Source organism: Festucalex cinctus, chromosome 15 (assembly GCF_051991245.1).
Source record: "Festucalex cinctus isolate MCC-2025b chromosome 15, RoL_Fcin_1.0, whole genome shotgun sequence".
NCBI classification, from domain to species: Eukaryota; Metazoa; Chordata; class Actinopteri; order Syngnathiformes; family Syngnathidae; genus Festucalex; species Festucalex cinctus.
In genome coordinates, this window is record NC_135425.1 from 24,368,595 (window position 1) to 24,392,161 (window position 23,567).

Here is a 23,567-nt window from a genome sequence, read left to right on the forward strand (position 1 = left end):
TCGAACGTGGTTGCTACTATGTTCGAACGTATTTGCGACTATATTCGAACGCATTTGCGACTATATTCGAACGCATTTGTGAGTATGTTCGAACGTATATGCGACTATGAACATATTTGCGACTATGTTCGAACGCATTTGCGACTATATTCGAAAGTATTTGCGACTATATTCGAACGTATATGCGACTATGAACATATTTGCGACTATGTTCGAACGTGTTTGCGACTATGTTCGAACGTGTTTGCTACTATGTTCGAATGTATTTGCGACTATATTCGAACGCATTTGCGACTATATTCGAACACATTTGTGACTATATTCGAACGCATTTGCGAGTATGTTCGAACGTGTTTGCGACTGTTCGAACGCGTTTGCGACTATATTCGAACGCATTTGCGACTATGTTCGAACATGTTTGCGACTATGTTCGAACGCATTTGCGACTATGTTCGAACGCAATTGCGACTATGTTCGAACGCATTTGCGACTATGTTCGAACGCATTTGCGACTATGTTCGAACGTATTTGCGACTATATTCGAACGCATTTGCGACTATGTTCGAACGCGTTTGCGACTATGTTCGAACGTGTTTGCTACTATGTTCGAACGCATTTGCGACTATGTTCGAACGTGTTTGCGACTATGTTCGAACGTATTTGCGACTGTTCGAACGCGTTTGCTACTATGTTCGAACGCATTTGCGACTATGTTCGAACGCATTTGCGACTATATTCGAACGCATTTGTGACTGTTCGAACGTGTTTGCGACTATGTTCGAACGTGGTTGCTACTATGTTCGAACGTATTTGCGACTGTTCGAACGCGTTTGCGACTATGTTCGAACGTATTTGCGACTATATTCGAACGCATTTGCGACTATGTTCGAACGCATTTGCGACTATGTTCGAACGTGTTTGCGACTATGTTCGAACGTATTTGCGACTGTTCGAACGCGTTTGCTACTATGTTCGAACGCATTTGCGACTATGTTCGAACGTATTTGCGACTATATTCGAACGCATTTGCGACTATGTTCGAACGCGTTTGCGACTATGTTCGAACGTGTTTGCTACTATGTTCGAACGCATTTGCGACTATGTTCGAACGTGTTTGCGACTATGTTCGAACGTATTTGCGACTGTTCGAACGCGTTTGCTACTATGTTCGAACGCATTTGCGACTATGTTCGAACGCATTTGCGACTATGTTCGAACGTATTTGCGACTATATTCGAACGCATTTGTGACTGTTCGAACGTGTTTGCGACTATGTTCGAACGTGGTTGCTACTATGTTCGAACGTATTTGCGACTGTTCGAACGCGTTTGCTACTATGTTCGAACGCGTTTGCGACTATGTTCGAACGTATTTGCGACTATATTCGAACGCATTTGTGACTGTTCGAACGTGTTTGCGACTATGTTCGAACGTGGTTGCTACTATGTTCGAACGTATTTGCGACTATATTCGAACGCATTTGCGACTATATTCGAACGCATTTGTGAGTATGTTCGAACGTATTTGCGACTATGTTTGAACGTATTTGCGACTATGTTCGAACGCGTTTGCGACTATGTTCGAACGCATTTGCGACTATGTTCGAACGTGTTTGCGACTATGTTCGAACGTATTTGCGACTGTTCGAACGCGTTTGCTACTATGTTCGAACGCATTTGCGACTATGTTCGAACGTATTTGCGACTATATTCGAACGCATTTGCGACTATGTTCGAACGCGTTTGCGACTATGTTCGAACGTGTTTGCTACTATGTTCGAACGCATTTGCGACTATGTTCGAACGTGTTTGCGACTATGTTCGAACGTATTTGCGACTGTTCGAACGCGTTTGCTACTATGTTCGAACGCATTTGCGACTATGTTCGAACGCATTTGCGACTATGTTCGAACGTATTTGCGACTATATTCGAACGCATTTGTGACTGTTCGAACGTGTTTGCGACTATGTTCGAACGTGGTTGCTACTATGTTCGAACGTATTTGCGACTGTTCGAACGCGTTTGCTACTATGTTCGAACGCGTTTGCGACTATGTTCGAACGTATTTGCGACTATATTCGAACGCATTTGTGACTGTTCGAACGTGTTTGCGACTATGTTCGAACGTGGTTGCTACTATGTTCGAACGTATTTGCGACTATATTCGAACGCATTTGCGACTATATTCGAACGCATTTGTGAGTATGTTCGAACGTATTTGCGACTATGTTTGAACGTATTTGCGACTATGTTCGAACGCGTTTGCGACTATGTTCGAACGTATTTGCAAGTATGTTTCGAACGCATTTGCGACTATGTTCGAACATACACGCCAGCCAAAAATGTTTACTCCACATTGGCAGCTCTACGCTTCTGTAAATTATTTCTTTACTGTCCTTTATATAATAAAGCATAATATGATCACTATTTCTGTCCGTCGCCTGCCTTTTAGTCCCTGTATGAGGAACCATATTCCCAGGAGTTTTTTTTGTTTTTTTTTGGGCCAACATTTCCCATTAAAAGCAGCCTGACACGAATGTCGAGGAAAAGGGCAGAGGGAACCTCGTTGGTCATTTCGCCGTCATCATTTTCCCTCGGAATCCTCCTTTTATCTTTTGTTTACATTTTTTTTTATTCCCAACCGCAACTGCCGTTTCTTCCCTCTTGACCGAGGCGCTCACAGTCGTCGCGTTTCGCCGGAGACGGATGAAAAAACGATTGGCGGCGTAATGAGGGCGACGTGAGCGAAGAAGGCGGAGCGTGACCGGCTTCTAACGAGCCGCCGTTCGGTTCCGTTCCGTTTTTTAATGAAAGCCGGGTTCATTTGCGGCGCGGCGGGATAATAAGACGGGCCAAGATGGGCCCTGCCCGGCCTGTCGTCCGCACGGTGGAGAAGCGAGTAGAAAGTGTGAAATGAGGGTTGGTTTTCAACACGGAATTTGGCGTAATTAAAAAAAAAAAAAAAAAAAGAGATTTGACACTCGTCGTCAGTCGAGCATGTCAGATCGCGGTCCAATTCCAATTTTGGATTTGAGTTAGGTAGGATGTTAAAGCGCACAGTCCTCAGATTTTACGGTCATTAAAATAACGACAGGTAGAGCTCTCTCGCGCTTTCCGAGCTGAAAAAGGAAAAAAAAAAAAAAGAAAAAAGTGAAGGGGAGCGGAAAGGTGTCAGATGAGAGAAGCGGGAGCGAGAGGCCTTGATGGAATTGTGACATGAAAGTTTTTGGCGTCTGCTGAAAGCCACTCGGAGGGGCAAAAGTTGAAAATCGTTAGCAAAAGATTCTGGCAGATGTTCAGATGCAGCAGTGGCACGTTGGCGGAGTGTGTGTGCTTCCCGAAGGTCAGGGTTCAAATCTTGATCATGTATTTCATATTTCAGAAGCAAAAAATCATATCGGGTTAACTGAAGACTCCAAATTGTCCGTAAGTAGGCTATGGCAACAGTCCTGGGTGTGTCCCGCTTCTCTCACCAAAAGTCATCTCATATTTATTATTTATATTGCTCATAGGCGTGAATAGTCCAAGGTGTGTCCCGCTTCTCTCACCAAAAGTCATCGTACCTTAACTGAACACTAAATTGTCCGTAGGCGTCAATGTGAGTGTGAATGGTTGTCTACCAATTTAGGCTGTATCCCACTTCTCTCGCCAATAGCCATCTTGGATTAATTGAAGTATTTAAATTGTTCATATATGTGAATGTGAGACTGAATGTTTGTTTGTCTATATGTAGCAACCAATCTAGGGTGTGTCCCGCTTCTCTCGCCAAGATTCATATTCTGTTAATGGAATACAATAAATTGTACGTCGGTGTGAATGAGTGTGAATGGTCATTTGTTTGTTTATATTGTGTCCTGTCATTAGCTGGCAAACAGTCCAGGCTGTATCCCACTTCTCTCGCCAAAAGCCATCTGAGATTAATTGACGTATTTAAATTGTTCATATGTGTGAATACGAGACTGAATGTTTGTCTATATGTGGCAATCAATCGAGGGTGTGTGCCGCTTCTCTCACCAAGATTCATATTCCGTTAATGTAATACAATAAATTGTACGTCAGTGTGAATGGGCATTTGTTTGTTTATATTGTGTCCTGTCATTAGCTGGCAACCAGTCTAGGCTGTATCCCACTTCTCTCGCCAAAAGTCATCTTGGATTAATTGAAGTATTTAATTTGTGTATATGTGTGAATGTGAGAATGAATGCTTGTCTAATGTGGCAACCAATCTAGGGTGTGTCCCGCTTCTCTCACCAAGATTCATATTCCGTTAATGGAATTCGGTAAATCGTACGTCGATATGAATATGAATGGTCTTTTTTTTTTTGTGTCCTTTCATTAGCTGGTGAGCCGTCCAGGGTGTATCCCACTTCTTTAACCAAAAGACATATTTGACTAATCAAAGTCTTTAAATTTCTCATACATGTAAATGTGAGTTTAAGGATTTACCCCACTTCTCTCAGCTGAGTTAGTTCACCTCAAATGTGGACACGTTGTAGAAAACGAACGGATGACTTTTCTATCGTAGCATACTTCTTTTGCATCCCATCTGCAGACACATCACAGCTCTCGGGGGTCCGTCTCGCCTCTGCATCCCCCGCCGCAGCCGGTCAGACGGCGCCCCCTGCCCCCTGGGTGGAAAGCTGCACCTGTCCCACCGGCTTCACGGGCCAATCCTGCGAGCAGTGCGCACCCGGATTCACCCGTGAGGTCCCCAACGGTGGACCCTTCTCCACGTGCGTCCCGTGCGACTGCCATCAGCATGGAACTTGCCACCCAGAGACTGGTAAGCAATCCACTATTATTGAGAGCAAGTTATTGACGCCCATCCAAAAGGGTTGCCACTAGATGGCACCAAAGCATTTTTTTAAATGTTAGACATGGCTTCGGCCTTAGCACAAATGTTGCAGGGGGGATCGGTGGAACTTTTTGGTGCAGAAGGAAGGTAAGTTTGCATGCAGATTAATTGTTCATTTCTAGTGATAGATCCATATGTTTTGTTTTTTTTCAGGGCCGATACCGATTATTAATATTATTATCAATATTTTAAGCCAATTAGCAGGAAAAGTGAAAATATTTGTGTCAAAATTTAAAAAATTTACTTTGTTGAAAAGCCATTAAGTATGTTTGTTAAAACAACTTCAAATTTTTACCCTTTGAATGTTTTTCTTTTAATTTTAAACGAAAAAGGAACAGACAGTTGTGTTTAAAAAAATAATAACAAAAATTGCAGGGGAGCTTGTACGGTCATCGACATGCGTTAAACTAAATTAAAAACTAAGCAATTAAACAGCTCCCAAAAGTTTTCTACTGTAAATAAAGTTTTCCAAAATGTCAACATAATTTCTTAATTTCAAAATAAAAATAATAATAATAATAATAATAATAATAATAATAAAAGTGTAGGGAATTCCCGGTGTCAGCATTATCTTTAAGTCTTTTACTGCCACACGTTATCAAAAAAACAAAAACAAAAAAAACCAGTGCCAGCCGATTTTGCCGATTACGAGCATTCATCAGATTTCATCAGATTCCGTCATGTTTCATTGTAATTCCATACACCGGCAGCCCATTGAAAAGCGACCCAGTGCTGCCATCTGCTGGCCATAGTTAGTTGGTGTTTTTGATTCCACAACCCATTTGCCAGGCAGCGCTGCACTTTTTTTTTTTTTTTTTAAATACATGATTCACAACCAAGTTGTCTTTATTTGTGTTTCCGTTTGTGGATTTTCTGATTCACTTCCCGCGGGCAATGTGTCCTGTAAAATAGTAAAGCGGCAGCTGTTGGGCGGCACAAACGCGCCAGGCTTATTTATTTATATTGACGTGCGTGCGTGCGTGCGTGCGTTCGTTTGGCGAGGCCTCCCCGGAGTGTCTTTCACGCAATCTTGCGCTCGCGAGCGGAGAAGGCAAAAAAAAATACACAACCCCCCCCCCCTCCCCCCCCCCCCCTTTTTAGAAAGCAGACGGGTATTTCTTTTCTCACGTCTTTTTTTTTTTTTTCTTTCCTCAATTTTGACCCAGTTTCAGACGCCTGCGAGTGTCGCTTCCGTTGTGTTTGTAATCAGCAACGGGACTTTTATGCCGTGATTTTGATTCATTAATAAGAAGACAAAAAAATATTCTATATATATATAATATATTAGCATTAGCATACGTTGTCCACAAAGAGGCAGGATCTGACTTTTTTTCTTCTTGATTTGTTTTGACAGTCGGGGCAGCAGGTTGAAAGCACGCTCCCGACACCTACAGGACAGAATTGGAACTGCAGTCACTTGCGCATGTTCAAATGGCGAGTGATTTCTAAATGTGGGAAGAAAATTGTATTTAATTCATTTGGAATAATGACAAAAGCCTCAGTTTGATTACATTCATTTATTTATTTTTTTACTATTTTTTCTGACGGCGTGTGTGGCCACTCTCAGCCAACGACGACTCATTTGCTTGCAGATTCCGTGCGGCTCTTTATGTTGGGAGGCTCTTTTTTTTTTTTTTTTTATTTCCCCCTGAAACACTCGCAGGCTTGTTCTCGCTCTTTTTCATCTTCCTTGGCCCTCGTTGCACCTGCTCTTTGCGGCGTCTTCATCACGCCGCACTTCCTGAGCACTGCTGTCTTTTTTTTTTTTTTTTTCTTCTTTCTACAACCTGCCTTTCATGTGTTTGGTAGGGATGTAACGATAATGGCGATATCGTGATATCGCGATATTAGAACTGCCACAATATACATGGTTGACCCCATTCTAAATGCCCATATCTCGGAAACTACTTGATGGATCATAATGAAACTAAATACACTTTATGTTGAAGGTCATAAGTTTCGTAAGTTTCATAAGTTTCGAACATAATCCATTCCAGAAGGCTGTTCTAAAAGCGATTTGTTCGAAATCCAAAACATTGTTTCCCATTATAATTAATGTAAAGAATTTTAATCCGTTCCAAGTCTAAAAAAAAAATTTCCAAGTTTTTTTTTTTACTATTTTACACCATAAACTGCACTGTATACTGTTTACCATAAATAGAAAATGGTAGAAATAGATAGACACTGTTTTATTTAGATATCCTATCTAAAATGATGAAAAAAAAAAAATGCAAACATTTCTTTTTTAAATTCAATACTTCTGCGCACTACTTTCCTCTTTTCTTCACCAGCTTCACCACTTGCACTTGCTTTCTTTGGACCCATGATTCGGGGCTAATACACGACGCAAAACTAAAAAAAAAAAATAATATTTTTTGTCATTTGTCATTTGTTTGACTTTGAAGTTGAAGTTAGCCGAGGACAAACGGAAGAAGTCGTCGCTTTGTTTGTTGCCACGGATGTTGTGACAAAAGTTCAATCCAAACTTTGTCGCAACTTCATTTGCGCGCAAAGCTAATGAGCTAACAATAGCCACACGCTCACACTTTGAAGATATTTACAAGCCGATTGTAGCATGCATGCAAATTTTGTTAAATATGGAGCGCCTCGTGTCCTCTTGAGTCGCTTTACACCGATCCCGCACGGCGTCCTTTGGCGCCGTGCTACGCAAAAAGCCGCGAGCTAAAATTAGCCTCCGTGGCGGCTCGTCGCCGGGCTTCAGTTTCGCTGCATAAACAACGGGAAAAAAATGTTGTCGAGCGAATCGGCGAGACGTCCCCGACCCGCCGTTTCTCCGCCCAGGATCCTAATCGGCACGTAATCACGGGAGGAGCCGGAACGTGATCTGGGGAGTGGAATTTATTCAGCCTCTGCGGCGGCGAGTTGGCGCGTCCTAATCGTGATTTATTAACACTTCGCCGAGTCGCGCCGCTTCCGTTTGCGGTCGTGCAACAGCAGCACATTGGAAAAGGTTAATATCGGTTGCTGGAAATGAGCAATGTTGCCCCGATCCAGCACCGCCTAATGATTGAACTTTTGCGTCCGCACGGGGACTATAACGATATTCTGATCATACGCGCGCAATTTAAGAACCAATTCATGAGTTTGTGGGCTGCTTGCATCTTTTTGATCAACAACCAACAACGATCACTTATCTCATTCAAACGCATCAATAGAGATCAATCAACCAATCAAACTTTATTTATATAGCACCTTTCATACATTCAAATGCAACTCAAAGTGCTGAACAATGAAAACATCCAAAAAACAACAAAAATAAAAATCCCAATGGGGGGGGCACAGAAGAACCCCGTGAGGAAAGGCACCCATTAGGAGTTCATCCACACTGAGAGGGATGACGGCCAACCACCACAGGGAGGAGCTCCCCGGGGCCAAGGGGCCCCTGGGATAACTGCCCGCCCACAGGAGAAAGAACAGCTATCCCTCACAGTGTGGAGGCTCCCCCATGAGAAAACACTGGAGCTAAAAACTTCGTAACTTTGAAATAAAAACATTTAAACACTAAAACAAAACATTAAACACTATTAAAAAAAAAAAAAAAAAATTAATACAAAATAAAAGGCAAAAACAGAGATGTCAAAATTAATCGATTACTGGACAAATATTCCCATAACTACTTTTGGGCATCAAGCTCAAATGAACCGTGTAACGTAGCTTTCAGACGTTAAAGCCGTCAAAACGAATCCTCTCTTACGACAAAATCTTCTTGACGTGAATGGGAAGATTCTGTTTCGGTGCCAAATTGCCCATTTTGATGCTTTTGTCAAAAAGCATTTGAATGCATATCCTACGTTGATTAGTTTCGAGATGTCAAAATCTTGCGGCTGGTGTAACATAAACCGGATCACATTGACAGAACAATCGTGACCAATGTGGCTTTTTTTTTTTTTTTTTTTTTTGCCACCTCCATCCAAATCAGCCCAGCAGACAACGCTCGCTTTTCCTATCTTTGCCGACGTCCCGCTGGACTTTGCGCTCTGATAAGCTCGGCGAGATGGCATTTAAACAGGCATTGGAGAAGTGGTGGTGGGGGGGGGGGGGGGGCACTTTTATTGGTAAACATTGACTCAGCGGCTCGCATGCTAATGAGCCGAGTGTTTGCTTGTACATTAATTGATGCAATGGGACAGGTATTCCCTTTTTGAAGACTGCTTTTGCTTCACTAAAAAAGCCTCTTGGAGGAAAAAAAAAAAAAAAAAAAAGGCAACTTGTGTTTCTCGGCTTCTTCCGCCAAGACTGCAGCACTTGTGACATTTAAGCCATGCAAAGCAGCCGCGCATTATAACCCCCCCCCGTTCCCCCTCGAAAAGTTGGCCTCGCACAAATGTCAACGTGACAAACAAGTATGTGCTCAACTCCGGACTGTAAGGATGTTATTTATTTGTTTGTTTGGGCTTTTGTCTGCTTCCGGGCCCGCGTGGTTAGCAGAAGGCAGCGGCTGATGGATTGGAGTGCAAAGCTGCAAACAAATCAGAGCATCGGGGAGGGCTCTGAGAGTTATTGCGTCTATGCATTTTTTTGCCAGTAGGGGGATGACTATGAATCTCAAGGGCAGCATGTTTTGTCCTTCCGTGACCTTATGAAACAATTAATTTTGTGTTTTTTAGGGCTGTGAATTGCCTAGTACCTGACGATTTGATTTGTAGCACGATTCACAGGTCACGATTCGATTCGATACCGATTAATCCCGATACAAATTTATAGGTCGATTGTTGCGATTTTTTATTTATTTTTTTTTACATTCAAATTTAGAAAATACTAAGCAGTAAACTTGTACAGTGTAAGATTTGGATGAAAATGCATTATTTATTCATCTGAAACTTCAGTCTTATACAGGTTGTAATCTGTTTCATGTTTGAACAGCATTGAAATAAAATATTAAGGCTTAATGTTCTATTAATATCACATTCTTCCATGCTTAAGATGTGAACCTTAACCCGAAGTAAGACGTTTAGTTGAATATTTTTCCATTAAAAATGGAAGTTTAAAAATCGATTCAGCCGCCTATTGAATCGATTCGAGAATTGCGCGATGTAATATCGCGATATATTGCCGAATCGATTTTTTTTTTTTAACACCCCTAGTGTTTTTTATGGCGAGTTATCAAAGTTTACCGGCATGCTCCACCCACATGTATTGAAAACTCAAATGTTATGCAATTAGTATTTATAAGTTAAATATTTAACAATTGGACTCAATCTTTAGGACGACTTCATTTTTTAAGGACTCTTGGAAATGGTCCATATTACCCGAAAATGGCTGCTGCAACCAAAATGGCGGACCTCGTATCTTTTGAGGGATCTACTCAGGATAGACATGCCCAACAAGTTTTATTTGGCTCAGTTAAACTGGCTTTAGCAGGGGTGAATTTTTCAAAATAAAAACTCTGGAGAGAGCGCTGTCTTATAAGTATAAGACAAAAGGTGTCCAAACTACGGCCCGGGGGCCATTTGCGGCCCGCCGTCCATTTTTCAGTGGCCGGCGACATATGCTAAAAATGGCATTTGATTCAATTCAAATAAAATAAACAAAACAAAAATGTTTGGAGATGGTCAAGATAAGAAGTGAGGGTATCGAAAAACAGGTGCCGTTAAAGGTTATTTTAGTTCACTAAAACTAATGAAAAAACTACAATTCAAAAAACCAATATTGTTACCGAAATAAAATGAAAATGAAAATGCTTTTTAAAAAACGAAAACTAACTGAAACTACGTTTTATGTTTACAAAACTAACTAAAACTAACTATAATTACAGCAAACATGTCCTTCGTTTTAGTCTTTGGTAATTAATTTAATGCGTGAGCCTTTGGGGATGATTTTAAATGTGATTTTTAGTAGATTTATTTTGATGACGTTTGAAAGTATGTAATACACATTTAAAAAAAAAAAAACTAATACTAATACTAATACTGAAACTAACAAACTAAACTAAAACTAAGCATTTTTTTAAAGAACTAAACCAATAAAAACTAACAAAACTACCCTGAAAACTAATAAAAACTAACTAAAATGAAAAATTGCAAAACTATAATAACCCTACTGCCATATTACAAATAAATTGGTTTATATACTGTCGCATTTTGCAAAAGCACAAACAAATTTGTACAATTTGTAGGACTAAACACAATTTCTCTTCATAACATTATGTGGCCCTTGCGTCCTTCTGATTTTCTGTATGTGGCCCTCAAATGAAAACGTTTGGACACCTCTGGTATAAGATCTAGTGGCGGAACAATGTAAAAAAAAAAAAAAAAAAAATGGCATCAGCCGTCATTCCACAGCTTGTTTGCAGCTAAGCGAGCCAGCGCAAAACCCGAAGGCGACCTCATTATGATGCGGAGGCTGGAAATCCGCGCCAGTCTGAGCCCAGTCTCAAGCTTTCGGGAAAAGCAGCGCCGGGGTTAGGACGGGTCGCGCGGTCGCTCCGCCGAGATCTTCTTTAATGAGTCTGCGGGAGGGAGAGAGAGAGAGAGAGAGACGCTCCCGACGGGGAAGACGAAGGGCGGAGGTGGAGCGAAAGGAATTCTCTTCTCGGAGTGTGTTGTGTTCAAATAGGACTTTAGCATCAGATCATAAACAAACCAGGAGTGCAAATCTATCCTTGTTAGCTTAGCTTGATAAACGTTCTATCACCATAGATAGCGACTTCACCTAGACAATTATATAAATCATCGTTATCTTTGTCAGATTAACCACATATTAGCATGAATTAACCACGATAACACAGCTATCTTTGTTTGCTTCTTAAGCTAAGCGTGCTAACAACACGGATAACAACTTCGCCTCATAACGTTAGCATTTTGGCAACAGGGCTATAGTCCTGTTGACAAAATGCTAACGACAAGCGCCCAACCTCAGATGGGGGGCAGGAAGTAATTTTCCCAAAGGAAAGAGCTGAGAAAATACAGAAGTTTTGTGCTGTTTATGGCTGTACCAACCGGTCTAATCGAGGAAAAAAATAAAAGCTACTTTCGCGGCCCGAAAGTAGTAGTAACCCATAGAGGTGATTTAAAAAAATAAAATAAAAATAAAAAAATACCGTCAGAGACAACAGATTAAAAACCGTCTGAAATCCAGAGTAGCAAAGTTGGACAACACTCGTATATGCAGCGATCACTTCGTGAAAGTTAAGGATACAGGAATGAAACTACTTACATAGCTGAATAAAACTCTCAACAGGCCGGTGTGATATTACCGGAAACAAAGCTAACCGTGATAATACCATGTGGAGTTTGTTCTATACAGCTTGTGTGTCCATGCTAGTTTGCCGTGTCTTTGTTTTTAGCAATGCTAGCTACGCTAGCTATCACAACGAGTGGTTCTTAAATTCAGGTCCTTCTTCCAGGAAGGTCACAACGTACGTTAGAACCTCTGAGAATGGTTAACCTAGCAACACGTGGAAAATAGCAGGTAAAGTAGCCGTTAGCCAGCTAGCTTGTAGCCTGATGCCAGTGGTACCTTTGTGTTGAAAAGTTGAATGATGCTGAATGACATTTACTCACCCGAACAAAAACAAGACGGCTATAATTTAATGCTTCTTTTGATCCGAGTTCTCTGACCCAACCACACGCGCGAAATAGTTGTAAGCCTCCAGGCTTTTTATGCGCCTTCATTTGGCTAGCGGTGTTGGCTAGCTGAGCCCCAGTTGAATTTCACGCGCCGCCGGAATCACGTGATTGCAACCCCACCTATACAAATGTTGAAAACAAGGGACACGTAGCTAATTGCCTCGTTAGCTTATCTTAGCTAGCCCCACAAAGCGTAACTTGACCTTGTAACGTTAGCTTCCGGCGTTTAACGTACAAGCATTGCATCCAGGAGCACGTAGTGTTAGCTTAGCTAGCACAATATTATGTGGATTGTTAAATTTCGCATTTGTGAAAAACAAAACAAAAAAACTATTAATTCTGTGCTGCTCCAAATGATATACATGACACAGTTGTTTCGTTTTTTTTTGTTTGTTTGTTTGTTTGTTTTTTTGTTTTTTGCAAATTACTGATAGTTTGCGTTTCTGTTTTGTGATTGTGGTGTTATTAGAGTCGGATTAAGTCCCCACTGAAGATCCAGGTAACGAATGCACCGCCAACCACCGGGTGACACGAAAAAAAATAAAAATTACATAACGCTCTCAGAATGACAATGGCGGCGTCGCCAAGGCCCCTCCTCCGCCTCATATCCCGCTCAGTCATCTTCACACTCAGTAAAGTCAGCACATTTCCGCCACCGTTAAATTCATCACGGCTCATCGGGGATCCACGCTCGCACGCACACCCAGCGGCGGCGGCGGTGTCGTAGCCTTGCCACCATTTTTTTTAAGACAATTCTCAGCCCCCCACTATGGTAAAAAAAATAAAAAATAAAAAAAAATGTAAATCTATGAAGCAGTCAGTTAAGGCGGGGAGCCGCCATGTCGGTTTAGGTTAAAATAACAGCTTCAAAGTCATCCGGGTGATAAAGTGCCTTGTCGTAAAAAATAGAGAAAGCATCTCCACCGTCGCCACGTCAACCTGATCGGCATAATAATAAGAACTAGACGAAGTGCGATTTCCGGAGAAATTGCGTGGGAATGCTGAAAGCTGAACGCTAATAGCTAAATGCTATGAATTGAATGCAATGAAGTAAATTGAGAGATAAATTATGAAATGATGACCTCCTGATTACTTGACAATGCTAGTAATGATGGTACGGAAGTGGGCGTGGAAAGTGATACTTAGAAAACGTTCCATGTCTGTCCCATTGAAAATGAATGGGGGAAAAGTTGACATTGAACGTTAAATTTAGCAAATACTGTAAATAATGTGGAATCAAGACGATATATATATATATATATATATATATCCCGGGAGGCGTAAATTTTTGAAGTTAGTTGAAATTTGAACAGTGTAAATTGGAAGTATTATGTGGGAGTTTTTAATGCAGCACCGACACACAGACACACCGGGAAAATTTATGAATAGGCATGAGTCGAAATGAGCAAAAATATCAAAGTATTAAAATTACAGCTCTAAAATGTGCTTATTTTAAATATTTAGGGAAATAACAGCATTTTTTATTTTTCATATAACACATTTCGGGGTTTTTTTTAAACAAAATATAGGAAAATTGGTACACTGAGACACGTGCCATGTTAAGTTTATAAGTAAATAAATGTTGATATTCTTCCTCTGCTTTCATTTTTCTTAGCAAGACACAGTGTCCAATCACTGGTGAGCTATTTTTGCATTAATTGAAGGCAATTAACTTCAAAGACGCTGCTGTTTTTTTGTTTTTTGTTTTTTAAGTACAATGCACGTTAACTACCCATTTAAAGTTAACAAGCAATATCGATTCTGCCTGCGTATCGATACGTGTATTGTAATGAGGCCCGCAACGATATATTGCCGTATCGACGGAAATTCTCACATTTAACTGTTTCAGAAAAACATCAACTTGTAATCACTATACCCCCGTGACACTTAATTGGACGCACCCCCCGAAAAAGTGCGGGCATTCTTGGCATTAAGCAGACGAATGCCTCGTGATCTCGCCGTGTGTTTAATATTGCATTGTTGCCGGCCCTTGAATAAATAATGCGACAATCCCACGTCGAGATGTGCGATTAAAATGAAGCTGCGAGTGAATCAGGATTCCACTTCATAGCTGCCGTATACGCCGCGTCACGTTCACTGCGCGTGCAATTAGATAAACCCGCTCGCCTCCACAGCCGCCATGATTTATCATGTTCACCCACTCTTGCTGCATAATAGCTCATGAAAAAAAAAAAACATAATTAATCTTGGGATTTTTTTTTAAAATAATGTTTATGGACACAAACAAGTCCAGGATTTAAATATGTTTTTGTTAGCTCTTTCCCCCGGACTACTTCATAGGAATGCAAATCTCCTTGCCGCTTGCTTGAGGGAATTGCCTCCCTCCATTGAAGGTTTTTTTTTTTTTTTTTTTTTTTTTTTCCCGCCGTTTCTGTATTTTTCCCACAAGCAATTATGGCCTGGCTGAGTGCGACTGCTTTCCAGCCACGTTGAGATGTGGGTCAAGGACGCAGCGTCCCCGGCTGGTGAATGGCCGGAACTGCGTCTTTCGGTGTCCTGGGGGTCGTTCTTGTGGGGGGGGGGGGGGCTCAATATGTCTCAAAAGTGATAAACAACTTGTCTATCAAACTTGGAGGCATGAATACATCTCAAGGATCCATGCTCAGAAATTAGCATACTTGGGCAACCATTTGGAAGCAGCTATAGTAGCCATATGGCTAAATTGCTAAGCTTTAATGCCTATTCTGTCTAATCCGGGCAGAGCACGGTGTCGACAATCATTTAGAAGTTTCAGAAAATTAATTGTTCATTTTAGGGGTGTCAGGCGATTAAATTTTTTTAATCCTAATCGATCGCATGACGTCAATAGTTAACTCACAATTAATCACAAATTTTACATCTGTTCTAAATGTACAATTAAAATCTACAATAAAATAATTTTCATACTCATGTTAACATAAAAGTGGAAACAAATGTTACGCTAATAGAAATACGGCTGCATCTTCAATGATACAGTAATTTCATAATAATTCATAAAATGCATTAATAAATCTTATTTATTTTTATTTATTTATATTTCATATATATTTTTATTTATTTATTTTTAATTTTTATTATTATTATATTATTATTGTTATTATTATTACATATAATATATATTTTTTATTTTATATTTTTATATATATTTATATTTACACATTCATAAAAAGTGTGATATTAATTTGTGTTGAGGTCATTTTTCTGCCACTAGATGGCATAATTGCATTTGTAAGACAGTTAAAGCTCAGTCCATTTTCTTTATTATTTTTTTATTTTTATATTGTTTTATATATATTTATATTTACACATTTATTCGTAAAAAGAGTGTGATATTAATTTGTGCTGAGGTCATTTTTCTGCCACTAGATGGCATAATTGCATTTGTAAGACGGTGACAGCTCGGTGCATTTTTCTTTTCATATTAAGATCTATCTCACCTTTAACATGAAGTAACTTTTTTTTTTTAATTGTAAAATACAACTTGACCCCAGTCTCCACAAATATATGCGTTATTATTCCACTGCTAAATTTTGACGTGGACGTCTGCTGCGTTGCAACTGGAATTCCCCCAGTACAGGCTTTTCAAGTAAGGCGTGGTCATTAATCGCACGTAAAAAAAAAAAATGGTGGCATTAAAGGAACTTTAAATTAACAAAAAATTACCGCACTCATTGTGACACCCCTAGTAAATTTCTGTTTCAGGTGAGTGCGAGTGCTCAGACTTCAGCGGCGGGCTGACCTGCGAGCGCTGCCTGGACGGTTACTACGGCAACCCTTTGATTGGCACGCCGAGCGACTGCCAACCCTGCCCTTGCCCCGGCGGAAGCGGCTGCGTTCACGTGCTGGAGGCCGATCAGGTGGTCTGCACCGACTGCCCCGCCGGACAAACGGGTGAGGCGGACCGCTCCGGCGCAAGCGCCGTACCTCCTGTTGTGGTCTGATTCTGACTCCTCCCCGTTGGCAGGCACCCGCTGCCAGATGTGCGACGACGGCTACCACGGCGACCCGCTGGGGCGTTCGGGGGCGGCGCGGGCCTGCGCCCGATGCGACTGCAGCGGCAACGTGGACCCCAACGCGGTGGGCGTGTGCGACCGCCTGACCGGCCGCTGCCTCAAGTGCACGGGGAACACCGAGGGCGACCGCTGCCAGGGCTGCCGCCGAGGTTACTACGGCGACGCTCGCGGCCACGCCCCCGGACTCAAGTGCAAGCGTGAGTCGTAAAATCGAGTAGGAAATCAAATGATTCGTACTTAAAATGTCTTTTTGATTTCATCTCCAGCGTGCAGCTGCAACCCGGCAGGAACCTCCGGCCACGCTGCGGAGTGTCACCCCGAGACAGGAAGTTGCAAGTGCCTGGATCACGTGACCGGGCGGGACTGCAGCCACTGCCACGACGGCTTTTTTAACCTCCAGCACGGCGCGGGTTGCGAAAGGTAAAGCGATGCCCAAGAGTACTTTTGGAGCGCAGCCGATGAGCACTTTGGGGAGCATCAGTTGTTCTCCTGCCCGCTCCAGGTGCACGTGTCATCCCATTGGCTCGTCGTCGCCCGCCTGCCACCCAATCACGGGACAGTGCTTGTGCAGGGGCGGCGTGGAGGGTCGTTTGTGTGACGCTTGTCGAATGGGTTTCTTTGGATTCTCGTCACGTGGATGCAGAGGTACGCGTTTTCTGTTTTACTTTCAGGTATGATCATAAGAATTAAAGCCCCCAAAAAGGCCATATCTTTTGGCTAACTATGAAGAAGATAACCCATTTAGTTGCCAGATTGAATATAATAAGAATTAAAGCCCTTAAAAGAAGATTTATTTGAATATATTTGAAAGAATATAATAAGAAGGAGAAGATTTTCCCCCAAAGACTCTTTAGTTTCTGGCGTAATAATAAGAATTAAAGCCTTTTGAAGAAGATTTGTTTACCACAATGAGACGCGGAAGTAAAGCCTCCAAAGAAGCGATTCAGTTATAGGAATAATAATAATAAGAAGAAGTAAAGTCCAACAAAAGGCTATTTAATTGCTGACAAAACTACAAGAATTAAAGCCCCCCCCCCAAAAAAGGTCATAAAGTTGCTGGATTCGTAACAAGAATTAAAGCCCCATTAAAATGAATGCACTTGCCAGAATCGAAGCATTAAATAACGTCCTCAAAAAGGCCATTTCATTTCTGGAATATGAAAAAGAGTGAAGGCCACAAAAAGTGCACTCAGTACCCTTGAATAATAAAAACTAAAGTCCTACAAAAGACAGTTTTGTTGTCAAATTAATGAACAGAATTCAAGTCCACACAAAAAAAAAAGCCCATGATAATTAGAGGTAAAGCCCCACCCAAAATGGGCAAATTTGCTGGAACAATAATGTTAGAGGGGCATGGAACAAACTTGACTAGACGAGAAACAAAGAGAGTTGCACAGAGGTACAGTGGTTATAATCCGACAAACACAAACACCTCTCAGAACGCTACTACAGACAGTGAATCGATCTGATTGGTTGTGACTAATTAAAGGATTAAAGATGGACATCACATAGGTCCCGACGTCACATAACATCACATAGCCAAAACTAGTTGAAACTCGATGATGGTTACATCAGTTCAAAACAGACACTTGACCTCACAGTCATTAACCCAAACTTGACAGATCACTTAAGCCTGGCGTGACCCCAACATGAGTCAAGACCCAAACATCACCCCTGCATGACCCGAGTCATGAAAAATAATAAGAATTAAAGCACCCCAAAAGGCCGATTACTTGCCACATTAACTCATTCACTCCCAGCTGTTTTACTGGATTTTGACTGATTTTTCAAGGCCCACCGAATATTGTGTTCTATTTGTTATAAAAACATGGAACCTACCAAAAGAAGGTTTAGCATCTCTTCTTTCATTAGAAAAAAAAGTATATTTTTAATGTTTCCGTTTTGCAGCAATTAGCATTGGAATATAGCTAAGTTTAATCATTATTCACAAATCTGTTTAAAACTGTGGGGAAAAGAGCTTTTTGCAACATGGCCCCAGTTGATCTCTTATACTCTGCTGCCACCTACTGGCCGTTTTTGTAATAACTACCTTGGATTCAAGCGTTCTCTTCAGTTCAGAGGATGCATCAAAGCCTTCTGTATGCTCTAGCATTAAAAAAAAAAAAAAAAAAAAAAAAAAACGTATAAATACGTCTTTGGGAGTAAATGAGTAATAATAATTAAAAGCCCAAGATAATTTCGTTTTCACAATATTCATTACAGGTCAAGCACCCCAAAATAACAACAGTATTTACTTACCTGAATGTAAACTCTTTCAAAGTCCATTACATCGCCAGATTAATAAGAATTAAAGCCCACGATAAGGTGATTCATTTACCACAATACAAATAAGAAGTCCCCTCTAAAATCACCAGGTAGTTGCTGGATTAATAATGATAACAAATAATAATAATAAACTTTTTCTTTTTTTTTTTAAAGCAGATATAATTGCCGGAATATTGATAAGAATGAAAGCTTTCTTCTTCCTCTACTCCCGGCAGCCTGTGACTGCGACCCAATGGGCGCCACCTCCATGCAGTGTCACGCTAACGGCACGTGTGCGTGTCGGCCCGGCTTCACCGGCTCCAAGTGTGACAAATGCCAGCCCAACCACTTCCACCACAGAGGCACGCACCAGTGCGAGGAGTGTCCCGCCTGCTACGGATTGGTGCAGCAACAGGTGGGTGGTTCATAACAGTGCGCACTTGTTGTGAGACTAATAATCATAATTAAAGCCTTGCACCCCAAGAGACAATTTAGTTGCCAGACTAAACAGTAAGCAGGAAAGCCACAACAATGAATATCCATTCAGCCATTAAGCTGTCCAAATGATGATAATAATAATTAAAGCTCTACAACAAAAAAATATATATTTGTCAAAATGAACCCCACAAAGTCGATTTCATTGTCAAATATTGAAGTCCCCCAAAAAGCCCAATTAGTTGTTGTATTAATAATAGAATTAAGAATTAAAGGCTGCAGAAAGGCAATTTAGCTGTCGGAATAATAATGATAATTAAAGCCCTTGACACCCCCCACCCCCCCCCCCCCCCCCCCTCAATAAAAATTATGTCTTTTAAATCCCCCTCGATTGAGTTGCCAGAATAAAGTAAAAACCCAACAAGACCGATTAGTTGCTGGTTGAATAAAAGGAAGAATTGAAGCCTCCGAAAAGGCAATTTGGTTCCCGGAATGATAATAATAAATATACCCCTCAGAAAGGTCACATTGTTGCTGGAATGATAATAAGAATTAAAGCTCTACAAAGGATAACTGGAAATAAAAAAAAAACCAAAAAGGCCATTTAATTGCTCAAATAATTGTGAGCATTAAAGCCCCCAAAGAGTAAATTTGGGTATTTGAGTAATATTAATAAGAATTCAAGCCACCAAAACGATCATTTAGTCGCTGTAATAAACAATAAGAAGTCAAGTCCACAAAAAGGCCAATTCTTTGCTGCATTAATAAGAGGAAGAATTCAGCTGATGAAATAATAAGGATTAAAAAAAACTCTGAAGGGAGAGGAGGAGAAGGAGTAGAAGAAGAAACAAGACTTAAGTGCAAATTCCGGAGAAATTGTGTGGGAAAGCTGAATGCGAAGATTTGAATGAATGTGGAATGCTTATCAAGTAAATTTACAGATCAATCCATCCATCCATTTTCAAGGATAAATTATGAAATTATAAAGAGCAGTATCAGACACCTGGTAATGATAATATGTTAGATGTATGGAAGTGGGCGTGGAAAGTGATACTTGGAAAAAGTTCAATGTCTGTCCCATTGAAAATGAATGGGAAAAAGTTGATCGATATTAAATGTGAAATTGTGCAAATACTGTAAAGTAATGTGGAATCGGACGACATATATATATACCCCGGTGAGGCGTGAATTTTTTAAGCTAGTTGAAATTGAGTTGTTACGCGGCAAAAAAAGTGTGGAGAATAAAAATCCCAATAACATATGTGGGAATGCTTCAGCATTCCCACAATTAAAGCCTTGACTATTTCGTGTAGGTGTCTGATTATTGTTAATAAGAATTAAAGCTACTCGAAAAAACAAACAAACATTTAGTTGCTGGAATAATCAGTAAGAAGTAACTGCCCCAAAACTTCGACTCCTGGTTGCTATCTGACATTCCCTTCTCGCAACTTCCATGCCGCTGCCGGCAAAAAAGACTAACGAGCATGTCGGCTGACTAGGACGGAGACGGAGGAGGAGCTTGAAAGCAAACGGGCGGGAACAGGTGCGAGGGAAAAACCCATTAACCCAGTTAAAAAAACAACAACAACGTCAGCGGTGACGAGTGTTCCAGCGTTTGTGGAGAAGAAAAACAACACGCGAGTCAGCGGTGGACAAATGTCCCGCACTTTCACTCACTTTTTTTTTTTCCCCCGTCGAAGTCTTTCATATCTTCGGAAATTCCCGTCCCGCTTTGTTAGATATGAAGCGGCCTTTCATTCCGCACTTATCTCGCCGTTGTTATTCATTTATTCATTGCTTCTGTCGGAATGCTTCATTTTCCCGCCTCGGGATGAGTAAGAACAGATTCCCGTCGTGCTTTTTTTGTTGTTCCGTTTTTTGTTTTTTTTTTACACTGAGTTATAAATCGAGGTGTAGTTACAGGCGGAGAAGTTCAAGCTTTTTTTTTTCAGCCAGTGCAAAATGGGATAAAAAGCAAGGACGGATAAATGTGTCTGATACTAGAGTGGAAAATTTCCAAAAGCGACGTTGTCAGTCCCAGTTATGACATGACAAAAAGGAAAAAAAAAAAAATTCAAACGTCTACCAACATTGTGAAAGGGGCTAAACATAGATCAATGCAAAACATGTGTTCATTCCGCCGTTGTAATTCATTTATTCATTGCTTTTGTCGGAACACTACAACTCCCCCACCTTCGGAATAAATAAGTCCAGATTCCCGTCTTACTTTTGGTGTTGTTGCCTTTGATGCGTTTTTTTTTTTTTTTTTTTTTTGCTCAACGGTCTCGCCTTCTTCCAGGCGGAGAAGCTGAGGACGCGCCTGCGGGAGGCCGAAAAGCTCCTGGCTCGCTTCGATTGCCGAAGCCGATCGGCCAAGGGGCGACCCCCGCCGGGTTATCCCGCCGACGGGAGTCACGGCAACCAGCGGGACTTCGAGGCGTTGCCCAACGCGCTGGAGGAATTTTTCGCCTTCCAAGGTAACGGCCACTCATTTGCCTTATTTTTTTTTTATTTTATTTTATTTTTTTAATATTTTAACTGCAAACTATTTTCCAATCTAACAGTACTCTTCAACTGAACTCAAATAAACTTTATTATGTTAAAGTGAGTAGAGGAGCTTCATTTGGTCAAAAGTAGTGCTTTGCTCCCATCTTGTGGCACTTTGGTGCTAAAGCACTATGTTGAAGTGAGTTGAAGAGCTTCCTGTCGTCAAAAGTAGTGCTTTGACACCCTCTTGGCGCCAAGGAATTATGTTGAAGTGAGTAGAGGAGCTTCATTTGGTCAAAAGTAGTGCTTTGCCCCCAACACTATTGGCATTTTGGTGCTAAAGCACTATGTTGAAGTGAGTTGAGTAGCTTCATTTAGACAAAACTAGTGCTTTTCTGCCCTCTTACAGATCATTTCCTTAAAATTAACAGTCAAACTAATTTGGCAATAAATGAAAATAATCATTACTTTGACATTTTCGTGCTGAGTTGAAGAGCTTCCTGTCGTCAAAAGTAGTGCTTTGACACCCTCTTGGCGCCAAGGAATTATGTTGAAGTGAGTGGAGGAGCTTCATTTGGTCAAAAGTAGTGCTTTGCTCCCATCTTGTGGCATTTTGGTGCTAAAGCACTATGTTGAAGTGGGTTGAGTAGCTTCATTTAGACAAAACTAGTGCTTTTCTACCCTCTTACAGATGCTTTCCTTAAAAATAATAAACTAATTTGGCAATAAATGAAAATCATTACTTTGGCATTTTCGTGCTGAGAATTTTGTTGAAGTGAGTTGAAGAGCTTCCTGTAGTCAAAAGTAGTGCTTTGACACCCTCTTATGGCATTTTGGTGCTAAAGAACTATGCTGAGGTGAGTTGAGCAGCTAAAGTTAGACAAAAGTAGTGCTTTGCTGGCATCTGGGTGCTGAAGTGAGTTGAGGAGCCTCATCTAGACAAAAGTAGTGCTTTATTGTAGCATCGTCGTGCCATGGAACTATGTTGGAGTGAATTTAGGCGCCCCATTCATACAAAAGTAGTGCTTTGCCGCCACCTTGTGGTATCTTGGTACGAAGCAAGTTTGTTGAAGTGAGTTGAGGTGCCTCATCCAGACAAAAGTAGTCATTTGGTGCCAAGGAATTAAGTTCAAGTGAGTTTAGGAGATACCTTGTTTTGATTGCTGCGATCAAATGTAATCCCAAATTAATTTGCGTTCATAAGCCTGATTTAAGATCCTGCAAAGTGGCAAATGCGCTACTTCCCGCTCGTGTGGAGCGCACGCATCATTGCAAACACGATTGCAAATGTACGCGGTTAATATTTCATGTGCGATATATGGCAAACCGTCGCTGCCTTTTGAATATTTCACCGCAAAACGCGGCCATGTCACCGACACGCTCTCGTATTTTGCAACCGCGCTTGCAGAGGCTCAGGAGGCCTTCGTGCAACAATTCGCATCACTGCAGGCGTCCACGGGCGCCCTGGCGGGCCGGCTGCGCGACCTGGCGGCCGCTTTGAACTGCAGCGTGGGCGCCAAAGAAGAAGAAGAAGAAGAAGAGGAGGAGGAGGATGAGGAGGAGGAGGAGCGAGGAGGCGTGTGTCGGGCTGTAGCCGGGATCGCGCTGGTCGTCGGCGAGTCTCAGACGCAACTGGAGCAGGCTACAAAGGACCTGGATAACATGGTGGGTGACTTCTACAATAGTCATTGGTTGACTTTTATTGATCCAAGGAACATCAAATCAAAAAAATTTCACTTGTGGAGGCAGCGCTTCATACACTACATCATTATGTGGCTACATCGACAAACACAAATTGCACAAATCGCCACTTCAAATCGAGGATGTGCAGCTTATCCGACGCTAATGCTATTAGCAAACGCTAATCTGTGCATCCAACAAAATTCAATGCAGCTCTTTGTTTAATGGATCGATTGATAAGGG

At 41.3% G+C, this 23,567-nt stretch overlaps 1 protein-coding gene across 1 annotated transcript in view; it reads left to right on the forward strand.

Moving 5' to 3' along the window:
• The window catches only part of lamc3 (laminin, gamma 3), a 91,569-nt gene that overhangs the window by 59,516 nt on the left and 8,486 nt on the right, over positions 1-23,567 (forward strand). The window contains exons 13-20 of the mRNA XM_077496737.1: positions 4,553-4,783; positions 16,147-16,335; positions 16,409-16,654; positions 16,724-16,877; positions 16,960-17,102; positions 18,959-19,137; positions 21,457-21,634; positions 23,053-23,309. Coding sequence (XP_077352863.1) covers positions 4,553-4,783; positions 16,147-16,335; positions 16,409-16,654; positions 16,724-16,877; positions 16,960-17,102; positions 18,959-19,137; positions 21,457-21,634; positions 23,053-23,309 — 1,577 coding nt within the window. The remainder of the gene's footprint in view (positions 1-4,552; positions 4,784-16,146; positions 16,336-16,408; positions 16,655-16,723; positions 16,878-16,959; positions 17,103-18,958; positions 19,138-21,456; positions 21,635-23,052; positions 23,310-23,567) is intronic.